The 26,519-nt window shown below is 29.8% G+C and overlaps 1 protein-coding gene and 1 long non-coding RNA gene across 6 annotated transcripts in view; one reads left to right on the top strand and one right to left on the bottom strand.

The window, feature by feature from the left end:
• LOC142327840 (uncharacterized) overlaps window positions 1–8,781 on the top strand; it is a 145,350-nt gene extending 136,569 nt beyond the window's left edge. For 2 of the 3 annotated variants that reach the window (XM_075371183.1, XM_075371184.1), the window contains one exon: window positions 6,631–8,781. In XM_075371183.1, coding sequence (XP_075227298.1) covers window positions 6,636–7,058 — 423 coding nt within the window. In that variant the 5' untranslated portion in view covers window positions 6,631–6,635 and the 3' untranslated portion in view covers window positions 7,059–8,781. The remainder of the gene's footprint in view (window positions 1–6,630) is intronic. The other variant, XM_075371181.1, reaches the window with a different exon arrangement.
• Window positions 1–26,519, bottom strand: part of LOC142327841 (uncharacterized) — a 180,756-nt gene that overhangs the window by 120,323 nt on the left and 33,914 nt on the right. Inside the window, exon 1 of one of the 3 annotated variants that reach the window (XR_012757107.1) lies at window positions 24,553–24,685. The exons of the other annotated variants lie outside the window; for them this stretch is intronic. This is a non-coding gene — a long non-coding RNA (uncharacterized LOC142327841). Of the gene's footprint in view, window positions 1–24,552; window positions 24,686–26,519 lie in introns of those variants that run through there. 3 annotated transcript variants of the gene reach the window in all.

Genomic DNA, 26,519 nt, shown 5'->3' on the forward strand with positions numbered 1-26,519 from the left:
AGCGCTTCTATAATTATTTTAGTCAAAACTGATCAGAGACTAGAACAAAAAAGGAATAGCTTTGAAATCTTCGTGAACATTTTAAGCAATTAGATTATATTTTTCCGTTGAAACATTTTGGTAAAATTCATCTTAAAACTATTTCGGGATGGGTGGGAATCCCTTACGCTAGTTATGAAATTATTAGGATAGCTACCTTCTACGGATCTAAAATGTACGTGTGGGTTCCACCATGTTCAAAGTACAGCTGTATGCTTGTTCAAACGAAACAGCATATCAGGGCTGATCATTTCAAATGATGAAAAATTTCATTGAGGCGTCTGCGGACATTCAAAGCAAAATGCGCTGGCACCGTCTTTCTGAAACAATGATGTCAGCGATCTCTTTTGCCGTTAATTCTAGAAAGCAACTATTCGTCGATCTTCTCAAATAACTGTGCTGATTAACTACGCCATCGAAAATATAAGAACCAAGGAGATATTCAGCAGTCAACCCAGCCCAAATCATAATATGAGGCGAATGGTGTTTGATTTCCTCAAAAAGTAAGGATTGACTTTCGTCCAGAAAAAACTTTTAACGAAAAAATAAAATGTATTTAACATAAATTAAATTAAATTAATTTATTTATCGATAAATCGTACACTAGTCTAAGAAGATAAGATTCTTTTTATCGTTGGCTCTCGGAAAGCGTTCAAGCAATAACTGACATGCTTAAACACGTCGATCAAAGTCATTGTCTCTCAATTCATTAATTGTGGCTGGACGAAAACATTTAATTTTCAAGTCCTTCCGCATATGGTCTCGCATTGTCGATCTTGGAATTCCTAACTCGACAGAAGGTTTGCGCGTTGATTTCATCGGTAATTGTTGAATCGATGCCTCCACAGCAGTACATGTCTCAGGTCGAGTGCTCAGCTTCCCACTGCGTGGCGCTTCATGAACACTTACCGTAGCGAAAGCCTTCTATCCCACATCAGTAACGTTTGCCGTGATAGTGACGGTTTAAAAAAACTCACTGAGAAGTCATTTATAATGTTCTCCAACGTTTTACCAGTGCGTGGACGTTCGTGGACCCACACACAAGCTAACAATCGCTCTTCGACAGTGAACGCACTCATATCCGCCATCATTTCACACTCGATTACGATTAAGGTCAACCCAATACAAATGAAAACACCACACGATCCCCACCACGGCTTATCCATCCCACTATTTTCAAGAGCAATGTGCGATATCAGCGGTGAGAATTGACAGTAGTAGAGCCCAATTAAAATGGATTTATTTCAGTGAAAAGAGACTTCCCGCCCACTCCGTACAAAGAATAAATATCTCTGTAAATTAAAAAAAAAAATTATATAGCAGCTACCCAAAATTTTATTCTTTCTTTTCTGTTTCTTGAGATAATTTTTTAAAAAGTAAAATTATCTCAGCATATAAACAGAAAACCGTATTTCTATCAGAAAAGAAGAGTCAAAGCCTCTAATAAAAAAAGTTATCAAAGTTGTTGAATATTTTATTGCACTTATTTTTAGCCTATTTTTCTTAATAAGAACATCTTGAACTATTAAATGTATAAAAAAGAAATCAAGAACGGGCGCCGCCCTCCTTGGAATAATTTGTTAAAAAAAAAATAATAATAACTACGTTAATAAGGAAAAGGGTAATTTCATCTTGAAAGTTTGATTGACTTCATTTTACCTTGAAAACAAACTAACATGTAGAAATGCAAATCGAAATAATTGGTTGCAATTTTAAATTAAAAAGTATTATAAACACAAAAGTTTAAAGGTAAAACTTAATATTTATATATAAATATAATATTAATAATTATATATGTACTTAATATTAATTATACTATAGTAATAATAATATCATATTATACACGTACTATTTATTAAAATGCATCATAGTAGCAACTTGTAGAATCATTAGAAAAATATTTTATTCACTACTATTTGTGGTAACTTTTCTTTATTATAAATGTTCTTGTAGTAACTACTACTTCATCAGTTGAATAAATATACAGTGCGAGAGAATTAACTCCCTACTGAAAATTGTTTATAAGGTTTTTAATACTTAACTAATGTTCATGAAACAAAAAACATTTTGTTCCTTACAATGGTAGAATTGTTATGAAATGCTAAAATTTCTTATAAACCCCATCATTATCCACCAGTCACCGTAAACGGATGAGGGTGTTTGCGAGAGATTTCTGCAGATAATCCAGCGGTACATTTCCAAGAACTTGGCGAATTCGCTCCTCCAACTCATCAAGATTTTTGGTTTTGTGCAACTTCCTTTTTCGCCCCCCCCCCACCTTAGAGGAAGAAATCGCAGGGCGTCAGGTCAGGATTCCTTGCTGGCCATTCAAGGGGGACACAACGTCCCAACCAGCGTCCTGAAAAATTGGTGTCGATCCACGCACGGTCAGGAATTGCGAAGTGAGGCGAAGCCCCATCTTGCATAAAGGTTAGATCGTTGCAATTGTCCCACGCGGATACAATACCGTGAACATAATCTTCAAGCATATCAAGGAATTCTGTAATCATTGTGTCCCGAATAAGATATGTGCCCCACAACTTTCGTGGATGTCATGACGCACCACACTGTGACCTTTGGGCGATGTTGAGTTTTTTAAACAACCACCCTGGGATGCTCTGTTACGAAATAATAACAATTTTACGGCTTCATCTGACCACAGAATTTTACCGAAAATATCAGACCAGTCCATAACAAGCAAGCATCACGTTCCCATATTCCAACCGTTGATCACAGTCTTCCGGCGATAATTCTTTACATTAATGTGGTTTCCATGGACGAAAGTTCAACCCTTTCTTCAGAACAGTTCGGATTGTGTGTGGATAAAACAACTTTCCTGAGATGCCTGTCTTTGTGATTTCTGAGGACTTCAAATGAACATTTCCTGAACCACTTGCACATTTTCCTCAGTCCTGGATGTTGAGGGGCGACCGCGTCTCCTAACATCTGATACAGAACCTGTGTTTAGCTTCGAGTGGCAATTCCTTATGGTCTTTGACCAACATCTATTTTCCTATTCATTTTATGATAAAATAACTCACACGTAATCAACGATACTTTTTTCTTTTTCCTGTTTAGCTTTCGGAAATTACCGTTCAGGTACTACTTCAGAGGATGATATGTATCAGTGTAAATGAAGTGTAGTCTTGTACAGTCTCAGTTCGACCATTCCCGAGATGTGTGGTTAATTTCCGCCCACTCGGAATATTTAATCCAAAGACTGAAAAACGTATGTTCATTCTTCTTGTTAAAAAATAAAACATCATTAAATGAAATATCTGATTAATAATAAATAAACAGAATGATTTTTTGACGATTTTTTTTAAGTAAATACTTATTTCTTTTAAAATTATATTTTTAAGTAAGACTGAAGTTCTACTTTAAGAAATTAAACGTCGTGATTAAAATAACTCGTTTTTTAAATGTAATATATAATTAGTTGTCTGAAATGATAATTATGTATATCAAAATGATACTTGGAAAACTTATTTGATTTACACATGCAATATAGCCGATCTAAAAATATAATGCAATAAAACGAGTAGGAAGACTTAAAAAAGAGTAAAATGATACATACTCCGCATATAAAATGGATAATAATGTAATAAAAATAATAATAAAATATAATAACATATGCTTTATAACGTAAAATCATCAATCGTATTTCCTCATCAAGGTTTACTTGTCTATTTAATGAATATATATATATAGATAGATATATAGATAGATGTGTGTGTCTGTGTGTAAATATAAAAAAGAGAGTAGGTATTATTTACACAAGTTTACAAATGCTAAAACATTCAACATTGGTTTACCTTGAATTTAAAATATAAATATTAACTTATTAGAATATCTTTTTCCTAACCTTAGTTAACTATGCATATTTATTACTATAATAAAAAAAAAGTTAAATTACGAGATGTTATCTCTTAAGTAAAGACAGTTTCATTGTAAAAAAATTTTGAAAACTTATACTACTTATGTAATATAGTACTTATACTACTCTATGTAATCGCCACTTGAATTAAAGACATTTATAGTAGCGATTCACCACCTTCAATATACCCTCGTATTTTTCTGTCGCCAGTCCATTTAGCCACTGATTAACAGTATTTTTAAGTTCATCGTCACCCACAAATTGCATACCACTAGGTGATTCTTTCAATTTCCCAAACGAAATGTAATTAGAACGAGCTAAGTTCGGATTGCATAGTACGTGATCTTCAATTTTCCATACAAATGTTCTCGGTAAATCACGTGTCGGACCTGCAACAAGTAGACATGCATTATCGTGCAGCAGGACAACGTCGTCTGTCAGCCGCCCACGTCGCCGATTTTGAATGGCGCACCATAACTTACGTAGAGTTTCGCAGTAGACTTCTGCATTTATAGTTGTTCCACGTGGCATAAAATCAATCAAGAGTATGCCAAACAGATCCCAAAAGACTGTGACCATCAGTTTGCGTCCAAATGGCTGTAGATTGACCTTTGTTGATCTGGTTGGTGATTGAGGACGATACCATTTTCGGGAGTTTCCTTCATTCATTACATTATCACCGTACACAGCAACTAACTGCCTATTATTTTCAGTTGGCTTAACGTTTTAATAGTTTAAAAGGTTGGTCTAGAGGTGAACGCGTCTTCCCAAATCAGCTGATTTGGAAGTCGAGAGTTCCAGAGTTCAAGTCCTAGTAAAGCCAGCTATTTTTACACGGACTTGAATACTAGATCGTGGATAACGGTGTTCTTTGGTGGTTGGGTTTCAATTAACCACACACCTCAGGTATGGTCGAACTGAGAATGTACAAGACTACACTTCATTCACACTCATACATATCATCCTCATTCATCCTCTGAAGTATTATTTAAACGGTAGTTACCGGAGGCTAAACAGGAAAAAGAAAAAAAATTGGTATATACTTATACCTTGTATATTATGTATACTATATATACATAAGTATATTATGGTATATACTTAGGTATACGAAGTTACTCACTCGTACTTATATTAAGTGTCATTATAATGGAAATGACATAAAATAGTAAATAATATATTTATTTAATTTTAATGTAACAATTCTTCTTTAATATCTGAACACTTAAAAAATAATTAATCAATGTATTTAAAATTCACACACATAAAAGAATAAATTATATTTTTATTGCTTGGAAAAAAATTCCATAATTATGGAAACATGAAAAAATGTTAACTGCATCATTTACACGTGCAATATATTAATTAAACTACATGAATTTATAAAAAGACTTTGATTAATAGTAACTTAGCATTTGGTAGTAATATTAGATTTACATTAATTATTCAATTACATTTACTTCACTTCAAAAAATTAGAAAGGATATATATATAGTACATGTATAAAATTCATAGAGAAATGCAATCGCACATGAAATTATTTTTCGGTTTGGGGTTTAACCATCCAATATTTTGAAATTTAAAAATTACTCTATCTTTTCCATAGAGAATGTAACTAAGCTTTTCTAGACCACCCTTTTCCTTTTCCTTTTTTTTAATTTAACCTCCGGCAACACCTGTAGTTATTGCTTCAGAGGATGAATGATTTGTAGCGTAGGTAAATGCCATGCCTGATCGGGATTCGAACCCGGGACCTCCGGATGAAAGGCCGCGAGACGCTACCACTCGCGCTACGGAAGCCAGTTATCTAGACCTTAAGATATATATATATATTTTTTTTTTTTTACTAATAATAATGATATGTAGAACACGCTACCGAAATGTTGGACTATTATTGATTTATTTTCTTTATCCTCCGCGGATTGGCCTTCAAGGACCAATTAAATATCATTCCATGTAGTTTGTTTCTTTTTCTTCCAGAGGTTCTTTATTCTTTCGCACTGTTTAACTCTTTTTCAGTCTATTATCCTCGTTTCTTTATTTATTATCCTTTCTTTATTATCCAGTCCATTATCCTTTCTTTATTATCCAGTCCATTATCCTTTCTTTCTGTGTTTTTTCGATCTAGACAGTATTTTTCTGTAATGATGACCCGTGTGAGTTCTGTTTAACATAGTCACCTTGAAATTTGTCGTTTCAGAAATTATTGAAAATCTGTTTATTTAAACTTGATTGGTTCATTCGGTTTCATAGAATTTTAGTCATAGTTTTCTTATTGTTACTTTCTGGTCTTAATTTAATAATATATCTCTTAATTTGGTCACAGTCTGTAGTGTTCTTCTTGGACCATACATCCTTCTTAGAACTCTTTTTTCTATCTTGAGTAGATTTTTTGTTCTAAAATTTGTAGATTTTTCTGTAGTTACATCTGTAGTTTCCATGCTCTATAAGATAACCGATATTAAATAAATGCTAAAATACCTTAATTCTGTATTTATAGAAAGGTTCTTTTTGTTGTAATTATTTTTTGTGTAAAAGTTTAGTTCTTCTAATTTGTGTGTTTTGATCTCGACCACTAGTTTATCTGTTCCGTTTATAGTAATTATTTTTCTAAGATATTTAAAATGAAATTATTAACTGTTTATGATATTTCTTTTAACAAAAAACTATTCTTTATAAGCTTCTGTACTAATTTATTTATTTATTTATTTTTTCAGATAATATGATGAAGCACGCAGCGATCGCTTTGCTTACATTGGGTCTAACCAACATCGCATTAGGACAATTATTCGTCCAACCATTTGAAACGGCATCAGTCGGACAACAACCGAAATCATTATCATTCGCTATTCAACCCCCACCATTAAATCAACCGGTTCAATCATCTCCATTTGTTAATACACCTCCATCAAGAAGTTATGCTCATCGTGCTGTAATCGCTAATGCAGAAAGAGAAGCTCAATTACCTCAACATTTATTGAATCCATTTTATAAAAATCAAAGAATATCTGAAGCATTAGCTAAAGAAAGTTGGTTTACACCTGGAGAAATGGTCGTTTACGATCGCGAAGCAGAAAAAATATCACGACAAGAAATTTATTCAGTATTAAAACACGCAGGTTTTGTTAATAGAAGACGTAGATAAACTTACGGAATAGTTTAATAAATAATATTGTTATAAAATAAAATAAATAAAGAAATAATCGAACTAAAAAAAAAAGTTTTATCTGGACATACAAAATAAAAATATATACTTCAAGCAAGAAGTGGAAAGAAATAAAATTCATAAACTTTAAGCTTCTCGCTCAATGTTATTTCATGAGAAAACATAAACGTTATTATTTACTTTGTTTTTTTTGTTGCAATTCTTTGTTATATATAAATAAATTTTGAGGTAACAAAAATTAAAAAAAATACAGTGATAATTTTTTAAAAACTATTGTTTGTTAAAACTTTATAAGAATCAAAAGTAAAACAGTACAATGTGTATATAATAAAATACACACAAACGGTAATTTGTATGATTTGCAAAATTAAAAATACTTATATAACTAGATAAATTTTGTATAAGGAACAAATCAAACAAGGAACTCAACCTCAGATACAAAAGTAAAAAAAAATATTATAATAAGTAATAAATGAATTATTATTACAATAGCTAAATTATCAATTTTCATTTTTACAGAAAGAAAAAAAATAATGCAGTACATATGAATTGAGATCTGTAGTATAATAGTCTAATATAAAAACAGAATAGTAATTTAAAAATTAAAATTTAATGTTAATAAAAGTCTTTCATAATATTAGCCGAATTCGCTTTCCGAAGAGTTCTTTAAAAGCGAATTGCAGGTTACGAGAAATAAACAACGCATTACAAACAAATTGTATATTTATATGACTGAACATTTTTATTAAACTATATAATGTAAAATCAAATTTCTATACATATAAATATAAAACGCGTAGTAGATATTTCAAACACACCGTAATGGATAATAGACATTTTTAACAAACGCAAAGACTATGTTCACAGTCGTGAACATATGACTATGCTCATGAGTCGTTACTGATCGTATTATAAAAGTGAATAGTACAATATAAGTACAATATAAGATGGAAATATTAGTTTGTGTACTTTATACAATTTTTAATTGGATTACAAAAATTATATAATAAAAATCAATTATTTCAGAGCAGTAAAACATTATATTCTGATTCTATAATTAACTTTTTAACTGTATTACTACTCGGAAATAAATTAATCTAAACTTTTAAAATGAATAAAAAAAATAAAACCAGTAAAATTAAACATTAAATTAACGGATAATTTTTTTACGGATATACAAGCTGTAAATCAGTAAATTTTGGGTACATGAAACCTTTCGCCCTTTAGTTTTTATGAATATTATAAAATGTATTTAATGTATCATTCTATCTAATACATGAATTAGTCAGGGAAATAAGAAAATTAGGCTAAAGTGTAAATACGATGTACAATAAAAAGTACAAGAAAAATCAATATCGAGAATGTACAAGAAAAATCGCTAATCGATTTATTAAAAAAAATAAAAAATAAAAAAAATAAATAAATAAATTACCATGTAAATAACTAGTCTAATAAATTAAATAATAAATATTGTACATAAATTATTTGTAAATATTTATTATAAATAAATTTTGTTGTTATTTTATATATAACTAATTAATAAATTAGCGGGTTAGTATTTTATATTTATATTATTATTTTATACGTTTTGGTTAATGTTAATTATTATTGTAAATAATATAGATCTATGTAATTAACTATTTTTTTTTAAAACGTTGTTATAAATTTATAAATGTTAATAAAACAAGTGATAATTCTTTTTTTTAGAAATTTAAACAATAAAATTATGTTAATTAAATTTCATCATAAAAGAAGATACTCAAACCATAATTTCATTATGTAATCTGTTATTACAAATTTGTAAATATTTTATTATTAAAATGTTAAGTATATTTTTAATTTATTTTCTCTAGGTGTATGTACCCATTCCATATCTCAATAAATCCCTTAATTTTTCCTTGGTTATTTAACATTTTTCTTTCCTTACATAATTCCTAGTTAGATAATCGTTTATATTAAAATTTAATAATAATGATATATGTTCGTCTGATATTTACTATTTTTGGACCATTAGTGAACATATCTACTCCTTAGATACTTAAACTATTGATAAGAAAGCAAAAGATTTCCTACTGGTTTATTATATTTCTCAACAATATTTCATTTTTTTGGGGTTGTGATGAGAAGATTGTCAGGTTAAACTAACTATTATCTGGTTTACCAGTTATAGTATATATATATATATATATATATAAATTCGTTACTACTTCTTCCAAAGAAGACTGTCTCTAGAACATAGAGACATCTAGTAGTACATCAACAATTGTTGATGTACTACTAGAAACGTTATAGTTAATAAAACGGTCGGCTTCTAAATTATAGGTAAACAAATAAAGGAGCTTAATTAAGTTAATATATAACTAAAAATTATTAGAGTAAGTGTGTTCTTTCAACTTTTACTTAACTTTTCCTTTTTGAGGCATCGACAGTTTCTTTATTTCTTTTATGATCTGAGCATCCAATGCTTTGTAGTGTTATACTCTTATCTTTTAGTAATTAAATATTTTAGGATTCTGAAAATCATTCCTCAAACTTACTGGAATTTATTCACTTAATCTCATGAGTATTAAAATTGAAATTAAATAACTAAAGTATTGTTGAAATTTTTTCGATACAATTCTATTTTAATAACTCTTTTATTTAGGGGCGGATTCTTTTTTTTAATACAGATCTTTATTTTGCATTACAGTTTTTTTTTAAATTACTGCAATACATTTCACAAAAAAATACTTCTAGCAAGGTAATAACTGTAATAAGGAATAATTTAGTAGCTCAACAGTTAACTAATAAATTGTTAGCGCTCACTCATTGGTCCAGACATTAATGCAAATTAAGCGTAATTTTGACTGAAAAAAAACATAATTTTATCTGACGTAAATTTCGTTTGAAATCTTACTTTTTCTGAATAAATGAATGTCAATGCAAATTATTTTTTCAGGTGTAAAATTCAGAATAATTCTTCTAAAAGCATATTTCCATAAATTTAGAAAGTAAATAATTGATTACATTAGTTCATTCAAATTTTTAAGGTCATATAATTAATATGGGATGTGCCAAGGTTAATAATTATTATAAGAAACCAACATCAAGGGCAGTTTTTCTTTTACTTTCCCGTCTAGATAGCGCTATAACAGTGCTATAGAATGGAAAGTATTGTAATCGGTCCAATTTTAGTATATGCAGTTTTCATCGGATGTTGATGTTTCGATACTTAAGGAACCCAAAAAACCAGATGGAAATTTTCCGGATATTAATGTTAGTATGTACATGTGTGTGTGTGTGTGCTCAGTATTAGCCTCTAAATCACCTTAATTATCCAGAACTACTGGACCGATTTTGACCAAACTTGGTCACATTACTTCTATATATGGTGGATTGATACAATTACATTTTCAACTTAACAGATCGAGGCGGTGAGTCTGTTACCCCTTAGTATTCTAAGGGTGTCTCTGTGTAACATTAATAAGTATCAAATACATCAGTGCTGAGATATTAAATGCATAAAACTCAAAAAATATCTCTCGATGTTTACGATAATGCAAAAGGATAAAGGGATGTCGGACGATCAAATCGTGCTGGCTTAAGTGTAAGTCCATATTTTAGTATTTTTTTGTTGAATAGTTTGTAGTTCATTTGGATAATTTTATAAAATTCTGGTGAGGAGTGGGAGATTTCTCTAAGGAAGTCTGAGTTTAATCTCGAGTGACAATTTACTTATTTACTACCTAGATGCAAATAATAAGCAATTTATTTTGATGTGTACGTATTTAAGCTGGTTAATAGAAAATCAGCCTTAATATCTCCAGATATCGCCTAATTATAATCATATTTTTCTTAGGCACATTTGTTAACAAATAAAAAATAACAATATTTGTAAAAAAAAGTTTTGCAAAATCGCACCCCCACCCCAAAAAAATTTCTAAACTACTGCTACGTTGGACGTCACAGGTGAGTGGTAGAATTAAATAAATGAATAATATTTAAAGTGTAAAAGCCTAATTCTGTTTGGCTGGGTCTCGAACTCGATCGTCCGACTGACTCGGTATCTGGTGCGTTAAGTCTCGCAGCTACAACAGTCTGCCGAATGTACAAAAGAAATTATTTTAATATAAGTTGTGAAATTATATTTGTTTAGTTAGTGCCGCCACACCCGCGCGAACTAAATACGGTATGCGCACGCGCTTTAGTTAGAACCATTAAATTAAATAAACGAATAAATTGAAATAAAATGATAAATATTTTTAATTATGTTGTTTGTGTATGTGTGTGTAAGCCGTTCATCAGAAATAACCCATTTCACGCGTGACAGGAAAGTCCTACTTTTTTTTAACATTATAATACTCCTTTGTAAAGCGATGAAGTAATCCATTACTAAATAACATATTTTTCTTTTTGTCACTGGATTAGGCTGATATGTAATAATATGAATTATGAAAGCCAGCATTATTTGATATACTGTCCGGGTCGGAGTTGGACTACTTGTACAACCACCAGGAAAACTCCTTGGCAATAGGAGAGTTAGTTCCCACTAATCCAGAAAATACTAGGATCTCACAACTTAGCACGGATCCAGTAGACGTCTAGTCGAATCCCAAAGAGGAAAATTAATTGGGGAAAAAGCACTGAATAAAAGGAGAGGTTGGACAAAGTAAAGGAAAACTTATCCACTGAGGGATCACAAAATGAAACAGATCCAGCCTAAGGGATAATTCAAGATGTATTTAAAATAATTGGAATCCACATACCATCGAAAATTCCTGAAGAAATTATTAGAAAAAGCATATTTTTGAAGATGGTAACATCATCTTATTAATCAATTTTTTTCTACTAACCAGCTTAAATACACATCAAAATAATTGCTTATTACTCGCATCTAGGTAGTAAATAAGTAAATTGTCAATCGAGATTAAACTCAGACTTCCTTAGAGAAACCTCCCACTCATCATCAGAATTTTGTAAAATTATCCAATTGAACTGCAAACTATTCAACCAAATAATACTAAAATATGGACATACACTTAGGTAAGCACGATTTGATCGTCCGACATCCCTTTATCCTTTTGCATTATCGTAAATATCGATAGATATTTTTTGAGTTCTATGCATTTAATATCTCAGCACTGATGTATTTGATACTTATCAATGTTACATAGAAAAAATTATCTGTTAATTCTGATCTCGTGTTGTTATTAAAAACTTGAGAGTTTAAATGCAATATTAAGATATGTATGTACATAAAAAAACTGTAGAAATAAGAATATATAAAAATTGAAGTAGAACAAGTGAATAAAAAATAAGAATCATAATAGTAAAAAAACAGACAAAGAAAAGAAAATAATGCAGATCTCTGAATAAAGAACAAGGATAGCGGCTAGCAAGAGGCTTTTCTTGCACTTACAAGCCGCAATACAAACTTTTATAAAGGAAAAATACTGAAAAAAGATTGAAAAAGAATGGACATCTTTAAGAATAAAAAAATATATTTTATAAATGTTAAAAGGCGTCATAAAATTAAAGAAAAACAGAAGTGGAAATTTAATAGGATAAAGTTATTTACTGGAAGGTAGATTATTTACTGAAACAGGATTAGTGGAAGGAGATATAAATTAATAGATTATATTAAACACAAAGAGAAAACAATGAAATTAAGATAGCGGTGGATGACCCTGTAACTTGGAAATTGCTAATATTCAGAAACCTGCTGTGATATTAATGATGACTCTTAAAAAAATAAAATCTTCAATTAACATATTAATCAACAAAAAGTTAACAATTTTTTTCAGAATATACGCTTTTTCATATTCATTTATCGATATCTTTGTAACCGATAATATTTTCATATATAAATGCTCAGAACTATTCATGAACATTCCATCGTTTCAAAATAATTTAATTTCATGTGTATATCAATTTTATTCTAATTACCACGAGATATTTTAGAAATTTATAAATAATAAATTGAAGTAACATAAATCATTAATTATTAATATGCCGGCTTGGTCTAGTGGTGAACGCGTCTTCCCAAAACAACTGATTTGGAAGTCGAGAGTTCCAGCGTTCAAGTAAAATCAGTTATTTTTATACGGATTTGAATACTAGATCGTGGATACCGGTGATCTTTGGTGGTTGGGTTTCAATTAACCACACATCTAAGGAATGGTAGAACTGAGATTGTACAAGACCACACATTATTATGAATCTAGCCTATAGTTCAAAACAACTAAAAAATTAATGGAATAAAGAATTGTGATATATTTCCAACAATGATGACATCAAATAACAGTTAAAATTAAAACAATCAAGGTTTAAATTCTATTAAATAAAACACAACTTCATCCGTTCTATAACATGAAATAAAAATTAAATAACTTCAGGATAGAGTAAATAAAAATTTACGGTATAAATAATTCCTATGTAACGTCCTTTAAAAAAAAATGTGCAAATTACATTTAAAAATACAGGAAAAAATCATTAACAAGCGTTCCTTATATTGTATTATATCTATTTACATTTTAAAAGAAAGTTGTTTTGAAAGTGATAAGCAAATGGTACAGTTAGCGAAAGCTGTTTGCTCTATTCATATATTAAGACTTCTTTGTTTGTGAAAGGGTAAGTTTTTAATATATACATATAAATAATACTTTATACAAAACAAAAAAGGATCTAATACCGTATGATTTTGTGTTATGACATAAAAATTACAACAAAACCACAATAGAGTTAATTATGCTTTTACTACCTACAAGATATACAATCGGAAAAAAAAAGTTTATTTGTTATATATATTTTCTATTGAAATAATATATAAGTTCAGTAAAAAAAATCCAATTCCTTAAAACTCTTAATTAAAATTATTTTCTTATTTCGTACTAGTCTAAGATCCTGCAGCTGATTTCTGCAGGTATCTGTTTTTTTAATGAAACTGGATTTAAATCATAATTTAATATATTACTGCCGGGTTTCCTAGAAAAATTTAGCCGCAATTAACTTTAATTAAATATATTGTAATTAATTTATTTTAACAAATTGCAACCATATTTTTTTTAGTGAATTAATTATTATTTGAAAGAAAATGATATGAAGAATGTAAAAAAATGGTTAGCAGCTCTCAGTCAGCCGCAACCTCCAAGTCGCCAGGTGTAAACAGGTATGTTATTGTTAATTAATTACGCTCAACGTGTTTTTCAAAAAAATTATATACTAAATTGAAGTTTAATTTTTTCTGTACATTATAACATATGGTTGCCTGTAAAAATATGACTGTAAATAGTGGTTGCCATTATTTTAACTAATTACAATTACATAATAAATAATGAAAACAATAAAATAGATGAGAAGTCTAAAATTGACTGTTAATGTCTTTATTCGAAATGAAGCAGCGCGCGCATTCCTTCTCTCTAGTTCACACTTATCCAGACTAAAACTAATTAGTTCACATAATGGCAATCACTACTTGCAGCCATTTTTTTTACAGCAAAAAAATTAAACTTCAATTTTTTATATATAGTTTTTTTGAAAAATATGACGAGCGTAAATAATTAACAATAACATATCTGTTTACACCTGGTGACTTGGAGGTTGCGGCTGACTGAGAGCTGGCAACCATTTTTTTAAAATTCTTTACATAATTTTCTTTCAAATGACGTTTAATTCACTTAAAAAAAAAGTTGCAATTTTTTAAAATAATTTTATATTTAATTAAAGATAACTGCAGCTAATTTTTTTTAGGTAGTAATGTATTAAATTATCATAATCATTCATTTAAATCGAGTTTCATTAAAAAAATATAAAAAAACATATACCGTTAATGAAAAAAAAAAAAAAACATTTTAAATCATAAGTTATGAAAAATTATTTTGATCATGTTATATGCTACATAAAAATAAATGAAAAAATTCCAAGTAGAGAGAATTCAAAACTACTATAAAAAACACCAATAAGAAATCTGAAGAAAGATTTCTTATCACAAAGAAATTTTATTAAAATTTTCATAAAATTAAAAATCCAATTTAAAACAAGAAAATGTTTATCTTTTTTTATAAATAGATAAAATAATAGTAAGGAAAATTTTACTATAATGTTACGTAATAAAAACAACGGATAAATAAAAATGAATTACTAAAAATAAAAATTATTTATTATATATATATATATATATATATATATATTTTTTTTTAAATAAAATCTACTGGAATTATATAGTAAATAAAATAGCATCTCGTCTTTTATATGTTTTTATGGAATGAAAATTCAATGTTCTATAACTTCATAAATATATTATATATAAAACCAATAATCACGTTTTTAAATACATTTAAAAACAATTTTTTATATGTATTCAAGATTTAAAAAAAAAATTCCAATAATCGGTTACAAATTTCGGGTCTCGATAAAGATAGAATTTTTTTTTAGATTTAATTAGGCACTTTAATATTATAACGGCAAGTACTATGAATTCAGTTTACAGCAAAATGAAAAAAAGTTGTGAAGCAAAGAAAAATTTCAATTAAAACGGATGGGAACTTCCGTTGATTGTTTGGAGATAGTACGCGTATATTGCTTCACGTGGAACGTGAAATACATTGACGGCATTGCACTTATTTTGACGTGAAAAATTTGCGGTAATTGTACACCTATTCTTTTAATCAAAAGTCAAAAATTCAACACGATTTAATTGAAGATTTCCTTCGCAAACCCTTTATTCATCCCTAAAATTATTTAATTATATACATACAGTAGTAGGGTTATTGAAATGTACAGTCTAGTATATATAAATAACAATGTCTTATGTTTACTGAAATCCTAGGTAGAAATCACAGGTAGGTAGTAACCAATAAATGGTCATTACACTGAATCAGAAAATTCTGAAATCTTTAACAATAGGTTTTTATTTGAAGCTAAATACTGAACTTAAATGTGCTTAAACACTAAATTTTATACAGACCTTTATTTAAGCGATAGAAATGTTTTATTACTATTAACGAATTTACGGAAGGTTGAAAGGAAAATGTATTACCACAAAAACATATAACCAAGATCCCGAAATAAAAGAATATTTTTTAAACATGTAAATATATAAAAGGGCAAGTGTAATAAAAACAATCTTAAAAATATATACTCGTATTTAATTTCTTTGGAAATAATGGACATTATAATGAAAGTACGAAATTTTATCAACACCGTCAGAAAAATTTATACTTAATCTTTCAATTGTTTTTAGTTTTTACTAAAGAACCGGAGGAGATTACGAATTGGAAACGAAAATTTTGAGTTGACGCTACAAGCACATCCCGACCGAGTGGTCACTATTTTCGATACGTTTATCAAGCGGGACCAACAGGATAAAGATATAGTCTTACTTGGTGATCAGTCAGTAACAATTAAAATAGAATACCAAAGCAGATTTTTTATTAGAAAATTTACTGTATAATATTTTGAAAATCGTCTCGGATTTCAACATATGAAATCGTTTTAATATATTAATTAAAGTAGAAATATGTGTATGTCAAACGGTATTTGAATATTAATTTACTCTTTTTCTTCAATGACTAATAGGAAATCAAACTGTATCTTTTGTAGTTAAATTGTCGACATTACAGCAAATAAAAGTTTAATACTTATATTTTTTCACGGTTAAACTTTAATTTACATATCAATTTCTATGATTATGGAATTTAATGACCTGTTTATTTTATTTTGCGGTTTCTCATTTTTTTATAGATTATATATTAGTTCATATTTAGAGGGTAAGAAAAACAGGGCGGCCAATTTAATTACATAACAAAAAAGTAACGATAATTATTTTTATTACTGCGTGTCGGTTTGTGAACGCACGGTTTTGTAGCTTGATTATCAGAAGTCTCTTTGAAAACATTTCTCTTTTGACAATCTTAAAAACTGAATGACTTAAATTTAAAAAGATTAAGAATATATGAGACAATTACATATGACAGCTTGAAACAATTCCAAGCGATTAGCTGATTATAGTGTTACGATGTCAGTCAAACATACTAACGTATCTAAGGTTTTTAAAATTTGGCTTCAAATAAAACGAACGGCACAGTTAATAAGACTATAATACACTTTTGCTAATAAACACTCTGACAGCAAACAAAATTGGTTAAAATACACTTTTATAAAAGAGGCCATAATACTCGGGAATTATTTAAAGTCATAAATAGCAGGTATTCCTAACTTTTTAATCATGTAAAGAGCAATAAGTTCGTAGAATTAATGACTAATATGTACAGAGTGTCCCACGAAGAAACATGTTCTACTGCTGAAAATAATGAAAAGGTTCATATAAGTCTGGAAACGCTTTGTTCTAGAGTTACCGCTAGCGAAAGAATTCCTCTTCTAATAACAATAATTAGACAATTTATTTCTTTTTAACAAACAGGCATAATAAAAAAATATCAACCAATATGAAAACGAGGAGGGCTCAAGCTGACCACCATACAGTTATTAAGGGTAAGTAGACTTAAATAATTCTTTAAAAAAATCACAGGATGGCCTTGTGTCTACGGATATTACGATATATTCTTGGTTGTAAGGGACAGTCATAACCGCCTTCAGTAAAAGTCAGATTTGTAATTAAGTTTTATACTTCCATACGCCATAAAATTTCGTCTGTAAACGAAGATGTCCCTTTAAGCCCTGGATGTTCTTTAATCTCTGAAGGAAAGGCAACATTTAGTAACAAGTCAACATAAAACCGTTGATCAGCAATGTACTTCTCTCATTCAGTTCGAAAGTTCTCTGATCTCTTATGGGATTTTGGACAGAATGGGCAGAACTCCTGCTTAGAAGTGTGCTTGAGTTATCCTTTGAGAAAGGTTAATTATTCAGTGCTGTGATTCCTCTGTAGGTAGATAGATTTTTCTAACTATCTATACCTTTTCCTTAGCCTTTATAAGAAAACAGAACTCTTCGCTGTTCTGATACTGCTGGTGCCAACATGTCAGTCCACTTTTGTGAAGACAGTAAGATATGTTGAGTCAATATTCTTTCTTTTTTGTTTATTCTTCCCCATAAAAAAGAAAATTTTGTGCCCGGTGGCTGCGCATTTAGCTTAACAGTTTATATAGACCTGGACCTACTAATTTTTCTAATCACAATACAAACGTAATAAATACATATGTAACACGAAAGCTGATTATTTACAGAGTATAAATTTTAAAATTTGAATTGAGTAGTTAATCGATTTAGCTGTAATAGCTGTAAAGGGTATCTTATCTTAACTAATGAGGAAATTAAGTATGATCGGACGTATAGCTTGGAGCATATCTTCCTTGTATACCGTTGGCTCTGGAATGAGTTTGCTATAATGCATCACTTCTATACCTCGCTAAGAAGTAACATCCTTGTACAAGGAATAATTTTAATCCTTTTACATTTGAAAGTTTTATTTTTTGATGATACACTAACACATTTTTACAAATCAACTTTCTTTTCTTTCTGGATGATATGAATGAGTGTAAATGAAGTGTAGTTTTGTACAATCTCAGGTCGACCATTCCTGATATTTGTGGTTAATTGAAACCTAACCACCAAAGAACACCGGTATCAACGATCTAGTATTCAAATCCGTATAAAAGTAACTAACTGCCTTTACCAGGATTTGAACCTTAGAACTCAAGACTTCGAAATCAGCTGATTGATTTGAGATGATGACTTCACTATACGACCAACCCAGTGGGTTCACAAGTCGACTATCCCATCTTCTTCAGCCTAATTTCAATTGCATCATAATGATAATTGAAATTCCTACTAAGAGGGAGAATACTGTCGTGGAGCGGGCAGTATTGATGTACTGTCAACTTTACAAATGACTTTTAATTTAAATACTATGTTGTAACAAAAAGGGGTAAAAACATAATGATAAATTTAATATGAATAAAGAATTTCAGTTTAAATAAAGTACTCGACTACAGATTTTGGAAACTTTTTTTTAATTATTATTAAAATACTTATAAAGTACATTTTTTGAACGAATGTCAAGGGTGTAATACTTGCAAAAGAAAATCAAAAGTATGTACACGGTATTAAAAATCGTATGAATTGAATAGAATAAGGCGCCTAAGATATATGTCAGCAGGTCTGACCAGTAAAACAACGAGCCACCGCAACGTCGACTTCCGAGAAGAAAGAAAGAAATATCAACCCGCTGGCCGTCGGCCTCATTCCTAGCAAGGACGTGGAGAAACCACGGAATGCAACCTCACACCGCCGTAGTACCGGTGTTGTTATTTCACAAGCGGGTGCAGTCTTGCTCTTCTATTACACGGTACATGTATAAAATAACGTATTTAAAAAGTAATGAGCAACGAACCACTTCATAACGTATTACAATTTTTTAAACATTAAATTGATATTTTACTACGATTAAAATGACTTTCTCTTTTAAGAATAAAACTGATATATTATTTCTATAAATTTATTCTAGTCGTTATCTCTACGAATACATAATACATACATGCGAACATAAACAATATTAAAAATAGTTCCTTCAAAGTTATCAAAACAACACTGTTTAAATTACATCTAATTATAATGTTACTGTTATATAAAGTCAAGAATGTTTATTTATTAATTTGTTTGTCCGGAATAATCTCAGTAACTATTCAACGAATTAGAAAATTCCTCTATTATTTAAAATTTTACTTCCTTAGGTTCACGAAGGACATGCAAGAAATTATTTCGTTTCATCCTACCATCTTACTCTATATTACATAATTTTTGGCACCACTTCTTGGTAAAACTGATTTATTAATAAAGCAAACTTCAGTAAAATTTATGTTATTAACATACGGAAAAAATTGATTATTTAGACGTTCCATCGTTGTTTTTCCAAACAATTTCTTACTTATCGAACAGGTTAAAATCGGAACAATATTAAACAGGTTAAAGCTTCGCTGTCCCAATTACGCGCTCTTCCTGCCAAACAACATTTTAAAAACATTGATATCAATGTTTTATAAAATCTTCATATTTCAAATTCAATAAATAAAATAATTATTTTTTAATAATACGTCCAGTTTTTTTTAAAGAACTAAAAATTACAATGTGGTACTTTTTCAATTATTTCTTAAACTTCAATTTTTAGAAGTAAGCGTCAAATTTAAAACTACCATCAATTTATTTACTAACTTTGGTAATGACTTCAAAAAGTGAAATTTAAAGAACAGACATAGTATAATATTTTTATTTTTAGATCGTTTTTACTTCCTTGTACAAAAAGTATTGTAATCTCGAAACATTTCGGTTTACAGATTTCAACAGAAATAACCATTTTGACTAGTTTCAGCGTGACATCTCTAGTACGTACGTATCTCGCTTAACTCAAATACGATTAGCCGTAGAATGTTGAAATTTTGAATTTAGGACTGTTTAAAATCTAGTTGTGCACCTCTCCTTTTGACTGCAATCGAGTGAACCAAAAGTGTACAAAAAAAGCCCGAAATAACTGCAATAAGCCCTCATTGAGAGCTCAGATTGAGCAGACTGGTGTAGCTCACGGCTACACCAGTCTGCCAACCGCATAAGCGAAATTTGTTCTATGTTAGTTGTGAAATTACATTAGTTTAGTTAGTGCCGACCGTCACCGCTAGTACCGCCACACCTGCGCAAATTAAACACGGTATACGCGCGCTTTAGTTACAATCATTGAATTAAATAAACTAAAAAATATTATATTTAAATAAAATGATAAATATTCTAAATTAAGTTCTGTGTGTAACCCGTGCATCAGAAACAGCCCACAATTGTAACGGCGTGACGGGAAAGTCCTACAACTGCGTTGTCAGTTTTTTTTGTTGAAACTTTTACAATTTTTATGATAAAAACTTTTAAATGTTTAAAACTATGCGGTTTCAAATCCTAGCTTGTACCAAAGGCTTAGCACCATAATGAGGATCATGGTGGAGAACTGTATGTTCACACAAAATTTTATAACTTGTTTGGGATGAAAAATCTTGATAACAATTCACATCTGAAAAAAATTGATGTGAATATTTGTGTTACCTTGTATTTTTCAAATAAGGGTTCAGCTAAAGGATCAGTCGGCCTGATAATAACAAGATAATACCCAATTTAAAAAAATAAATAAATAAAATATATACATATATAATTTTTATTTCAAAATCGTACTTTCTCATAATAACCTCTAACTCAATTACTGTACTCCGGTAATAGATAATTCCTGAACAGTTTTAATTTTAACAAAATTATGTCGGTATTAAATTAAATTTAAAAATACAGTCTGTAATGTACAATGGTATCGTTATGTAGCGTTTATATTTCTGAAAGAGCACGCGCTAAATATCTAAAATCTTATAAACAATAATTTAACAGGAATTCAATAAATAAATCATTATCACCGCATAGTAGAATACCAACCAAGATATATATATATATATATATATATATATATATATATACACACACACATTCTCAAATTTGCCTGAAGCACGAACTATGCAAAAAAGCAGAACCGTACTTTAATGGACGGACGGACACACACACCAATAAAGATATAACACATACAACCTATTCATTCGTTAGTCTTTACGGTAGTTATTCGCTTTTATCATTGGAATCTGTTCAGTTAAGATGGCATGGCATGTAATTTGATAGGATAATAGCTGTTTAAACAACGGTAAGCTAGTTCTATGAGCTTGTTTATAAACAGCAGCAGGAAAATAACTGACATAAGTATTGGTTAAATTAATTATCGCCCTTAAGGTTTATCCCAAAAGTGAAATCGTTAATTGCAAATACGGGATAAAAGAGAGAGTAACTTGGGTGACTAGAACAATGATCAGTAAAATAATTATTACAAAATAGAAAAAAATTGAATGAAAATAAAATAAATTAGCAAACCAATAATAATAATAATTTTAACTTATTTTATTAATAATATAATTAGCGTAAACAAAAATAATTCTAAAAATAAAATTGAACTTTTGAAGTTAACTAAAACGTGTTTATTTAGTTTTTTTTTAATACATTAACTTTATCTTTCTTTATTAATACTTACGTAACATTTTTAATTAAAAGAAAAGGCTTTCTTAATTAGATGAATCTAATATATAATAATATATATCGTTTATAACATTTTCTACCGTCAAAAATATTTTAAAAACCATTCTACCTATTTGAATGAAGCATTTTACAAAAGTTTGTAAAACCTTTGTAAAATGCCATGCATTTGCATGCGTGGCGCGCCATCGTGTTTCGCGCTACACATGATTATAAAAAAAAAGTATATAGATAACGTACACGAGCAATGCTTTGCTTCTTGGCAAATGTATTATTAACCACCCTAACACTATATTATTCTGTACACATGATAATATTACAATTTTATGTACTAGCATAAAATTTGAGACCTGGAATACTTTTAGATATTCGAGGTATTAAAGAACACACATAGAATTTTCATCCATTACCATTTTTGTGATAATTTTTCCACCTTTAAATAAGGTGGAAAAATTTACTCACCTTTAAATAAAATTCTATTCATATAACATTTCGATTCTAGAACTACCATTTAGGTCATTTTTTTTTTTAAAGCTTCTTGTGGGTCATGGGGTCACATAGAGATGACGCTTATCTTTACGTGCTGAAGGTCATACATACTCTTCAGCATGAAAGGCTTGAATCATTATTATTCCAAACTATGTTGAAGCAGTCGTTTACGCTTCGATTTCATAGTGCTCGAAACCGTCGTTCTTGTCGAGTTTTAACGAATAATTAAAAATCGAAAATAATGGCTGATTTCGTGATTTTTATATTAATACTTTCTTTATAATTAAAAAAACCTCCAAGACAGATAAGTATTTGACAAAATAAAGAAATAAAAAGCAGTCGATTTAAACAATCTACAATCCTAATAAAAAAATAAACATATTTATTATTACTTTCAATATTCTTACAGTTTATTTAAATAAGTATTAAAATATGATAGTTTTCTTGTACCTACATATATCTTCTAATAACAGTATATTTTTGTTAAGAGTCAACTAATTAAAAAGTTCATGACTCCTTCTGAAAGAAGAAATAGGAAAATTATGGAAAATTAATAGGAAAATTTGCTCTTAAAAGAAATCAAGAATTAAAGAACTGGTCAATAATCCTAATTGTGAACAACTGTCAAGAACTTTATTTACAAAAAAAAAAATAAAAAAATTATTGTATTAAGAGGACATTAAAAAATAACTCCCGACCTCCGTGGTTCAGTAAGTAGTGTCGCGGCATTTTATGCGGAGGTCCCGGGTTTGAGTCCTGGTCAGACATAACATCTTTTCATATGCTACCAATATTCACCGGGATAATGACCGCAGTTGTTAATGCCCGCTTTTTGATAACAAAAAAAGATAAAAAAAATAATTGAAAATGAATCCTAATAACTAAGAAATTAGCAATTATCTTAATAATTAGTAATATCTACTCGTACAAGAACATGGAATAAAGTTTATTTGAAACATTCCTAATACGTTCGCATGTATTTCGTTTTCGAATGTATTATGTCTACTTTGAAAAGCAGACATAACTAGAATAGAGTTTCTTTCTTTTTTCCTGTTTAGCCTCCGGTAACTACCGTTTAGATAATACTTCAGAGGATGAATGAGGATGATATGTATGAGTGTGAATGAAGTGTAGTCTTGTTTTCAGTTCGACCATACCCGAGATGTGTGGTTAATTGAAACCCAACCACCAAAGAACACCGGTATCCACGATCTAGTATTCAACTCCGTGTAAAAATAGCTGGCTTTATTAAGAGTTGAACGCTGGAACTCTAGAGTTCCAAATCAGCTGATTTGCGAAGACGCGTTAACCACTAGACCAACCCGGAGGGATAGAATAGAGTTTCTAACAATAGAATACGTAACGTTCATGAGTTTTAGCAAATTTTGGCTATCAAAATAATCTTTTGATCCTTGTGAAAACTCTTGATTACGTCTTGGTAGTGCAACTAGTCAGATTACGGGCTATGTAGCAAGTAAAGTTCAGCCTTTTTTGAGTATTATAAATGCATCTCTTCTCATGCTCCACACGTAGACGGTTGTAAATTTTCTGACTAAAGGTAAGTTAATCCATTACTGAGCAGCTCAATTAACAGGTAGTATGATCTATCTATTTGTATACAAAGTGATAGAAAACGGGTGAGAAAATTATATTTGCTTATATAAAAATTAAATGCCATTTCCAAAAGGATCACTCTGGAAATTATGAACGTTAAAGTGAAGTAGGAATTTAATGTCGACTCAGATCACTATCTCACAACAATTAAAGTGAAATTCATTCCTCAGAATAAGAAGACAACGACCCAAAACAGAATTCGCAGGGTAGATACTCATAAGTTGCTAGAAAATAAGCGACAGTTGCAAGAAAGACTGAAAAACGTCAACCCCCAAAATTGCCAAGACTTGAAAACATATAGTAGAAACTGCACAAGAGATAGCATACTCACCAAGAAAAGGCACAGATGGTGGAATCAGGAGTGTGACGATGAGTAAACCGATTGAAATGCTGAATTGATACGCCAATAAAACATAAGAAAACCTTGTTGAATTTACACTACAAAGGAAACAACAGCAAAATTCCTAAACAACGCATGAATGATACGTAATTATAATACAATGATACCCTACAAACATACGCTAATGATGTCACAAGATGGCGGAGTGGTAAGGGCGAGGGGGCGGGACCTTATGTCACGTGACCAAACTCCTTTGCTCTGATTGGCTCGCCACGCAGAAGCACTATTTTCCTACAACTGATATGCAATTTCCGAATTACAAAATTGCTTTCAAACCATTTTTAATTCTAGCTAGCGAAAAAATGCAAGGAAATAACGACTATACGCTCCTAATGTTATACACTTGAAATTACTGACAGTTCTTTCGCTGATGTTCACTAGATGAAAGGGTTGTCTACATAGCAGTGAAAAATTATTTTTTAATAGTAATACAAAGACTTGACAAAAAAAATCTGATGTGGACACTATATGACTTCCTTGTACGCAGATTAAATTATATATATATATATATATATATATATATATATATATACAAAAAAAAATATATATATACACACATTTAAAAAAAATTACAAGTACATAAAATTTTATTTCATAATAACTTTTTATATTTCTTCATATTTTTTTTGTTATTGTTATTACTGAATTATTATTGATCGTAAAACTTTGTTTACGATCAGCGGTTAATAGTTATTAATAAATCAATATATTTAAACTAAAGAAAAGAGTTAAAAAAAGGAGATGAAGTCGGATTTGAATCGATGTGCGTTCCCCTTTAAGATCCAAATATTTCATTAATTAAACTTTCATTTGGCTATAACTCTGGAACCAATGAAAATAAATACCATTTATAATAATCGTTGAAAAGCTCTCAATGAGGGCTTATTACTGCAGTTAAGAAAAAGTCCAAAATTCAAATTGTTTTGGATTTTGGGCTTTCTTGGACACTTTTGGTTCAATCTTTTGGATCTTTTGGATAGCAATGAAAATGGGAGGTGCACAACTAGATGTTATAACAGTCCTAAATCCAAAATTTCAACATCCTACTGCTAATCATTTTTCAGTTATGCGAGATACATACGTACGTACAGACGTCACGCCGAAACTAGTCAAAATGAATTCAGAGATGGTCAAAATGGATATTTCCGTTGAAATAAAAAAACCGACATTTTTCGCGATCACAATACTTCCTTTACTTCGTACAGGGAAGTAAAACCCTTCAAATATTTCACATCACGCACAACCGGAAACTATTACTCGTTAAAGTTGAGGAAGCTCATTTTATAAGGTTGGGATGGATTGCTAACTGGCGAATAGTTTCTTGTTACCTAAGATGTACTCACACGGTACACTATTACCTCAACTGTACGATTAGCAATGTCAATATTACTTCAGATACTCCAAGTAGAAGTACTGCACATCTACGTGTTTACGCTTTCTAAACTGAGTAAACTGCCCTGTATAGAGGCGGATAGGAGACCTATTTACAAAATCTTACATGTCAAACAATACTGGAACTCATCGGAGCTTGTAAAAGGGATATGTAAAAGATCACAAAGACACCCTTCATAAATGATTTTTAAATAAACAAGATGGAATATATATGACAATGAATCAGTCTGATTCTACAAATGATTTATTCTAAAATTTCATCCAGGCAATTACTCATTTTTAGTCAATAAATAATTTGATAATAAATAAAAAATATTAAAAAAATCTTTAAAACACCACTCTTAAATTAAACGCACTTAAAGGTAAAATATCATTTTCAGACGGTACCTCAGAATTGGTTTGACAACAGGGTTTGATGGTAGTATGTAAGATTATGTGAAAGTCAAATTAAAAATTTGATGTTTTCACATAATCTTACATATAACCATCAAAGTTTGTCGTCAAAT

This window comes from Lycorma delicatula, chromosome 7, assembly GCF_047948215.1.
Source record: "Lycorma delicatula isolate Av1 chromosome 7, ASM4794821v1, whole genome shotgun sequence".
NCBI classification, from domain to species: Eukaryota; Metazoa; Arthropoda; class Insecta; order Hemiptera; family Fulgoridae; genus Lycorma; species Lycorma delicatula.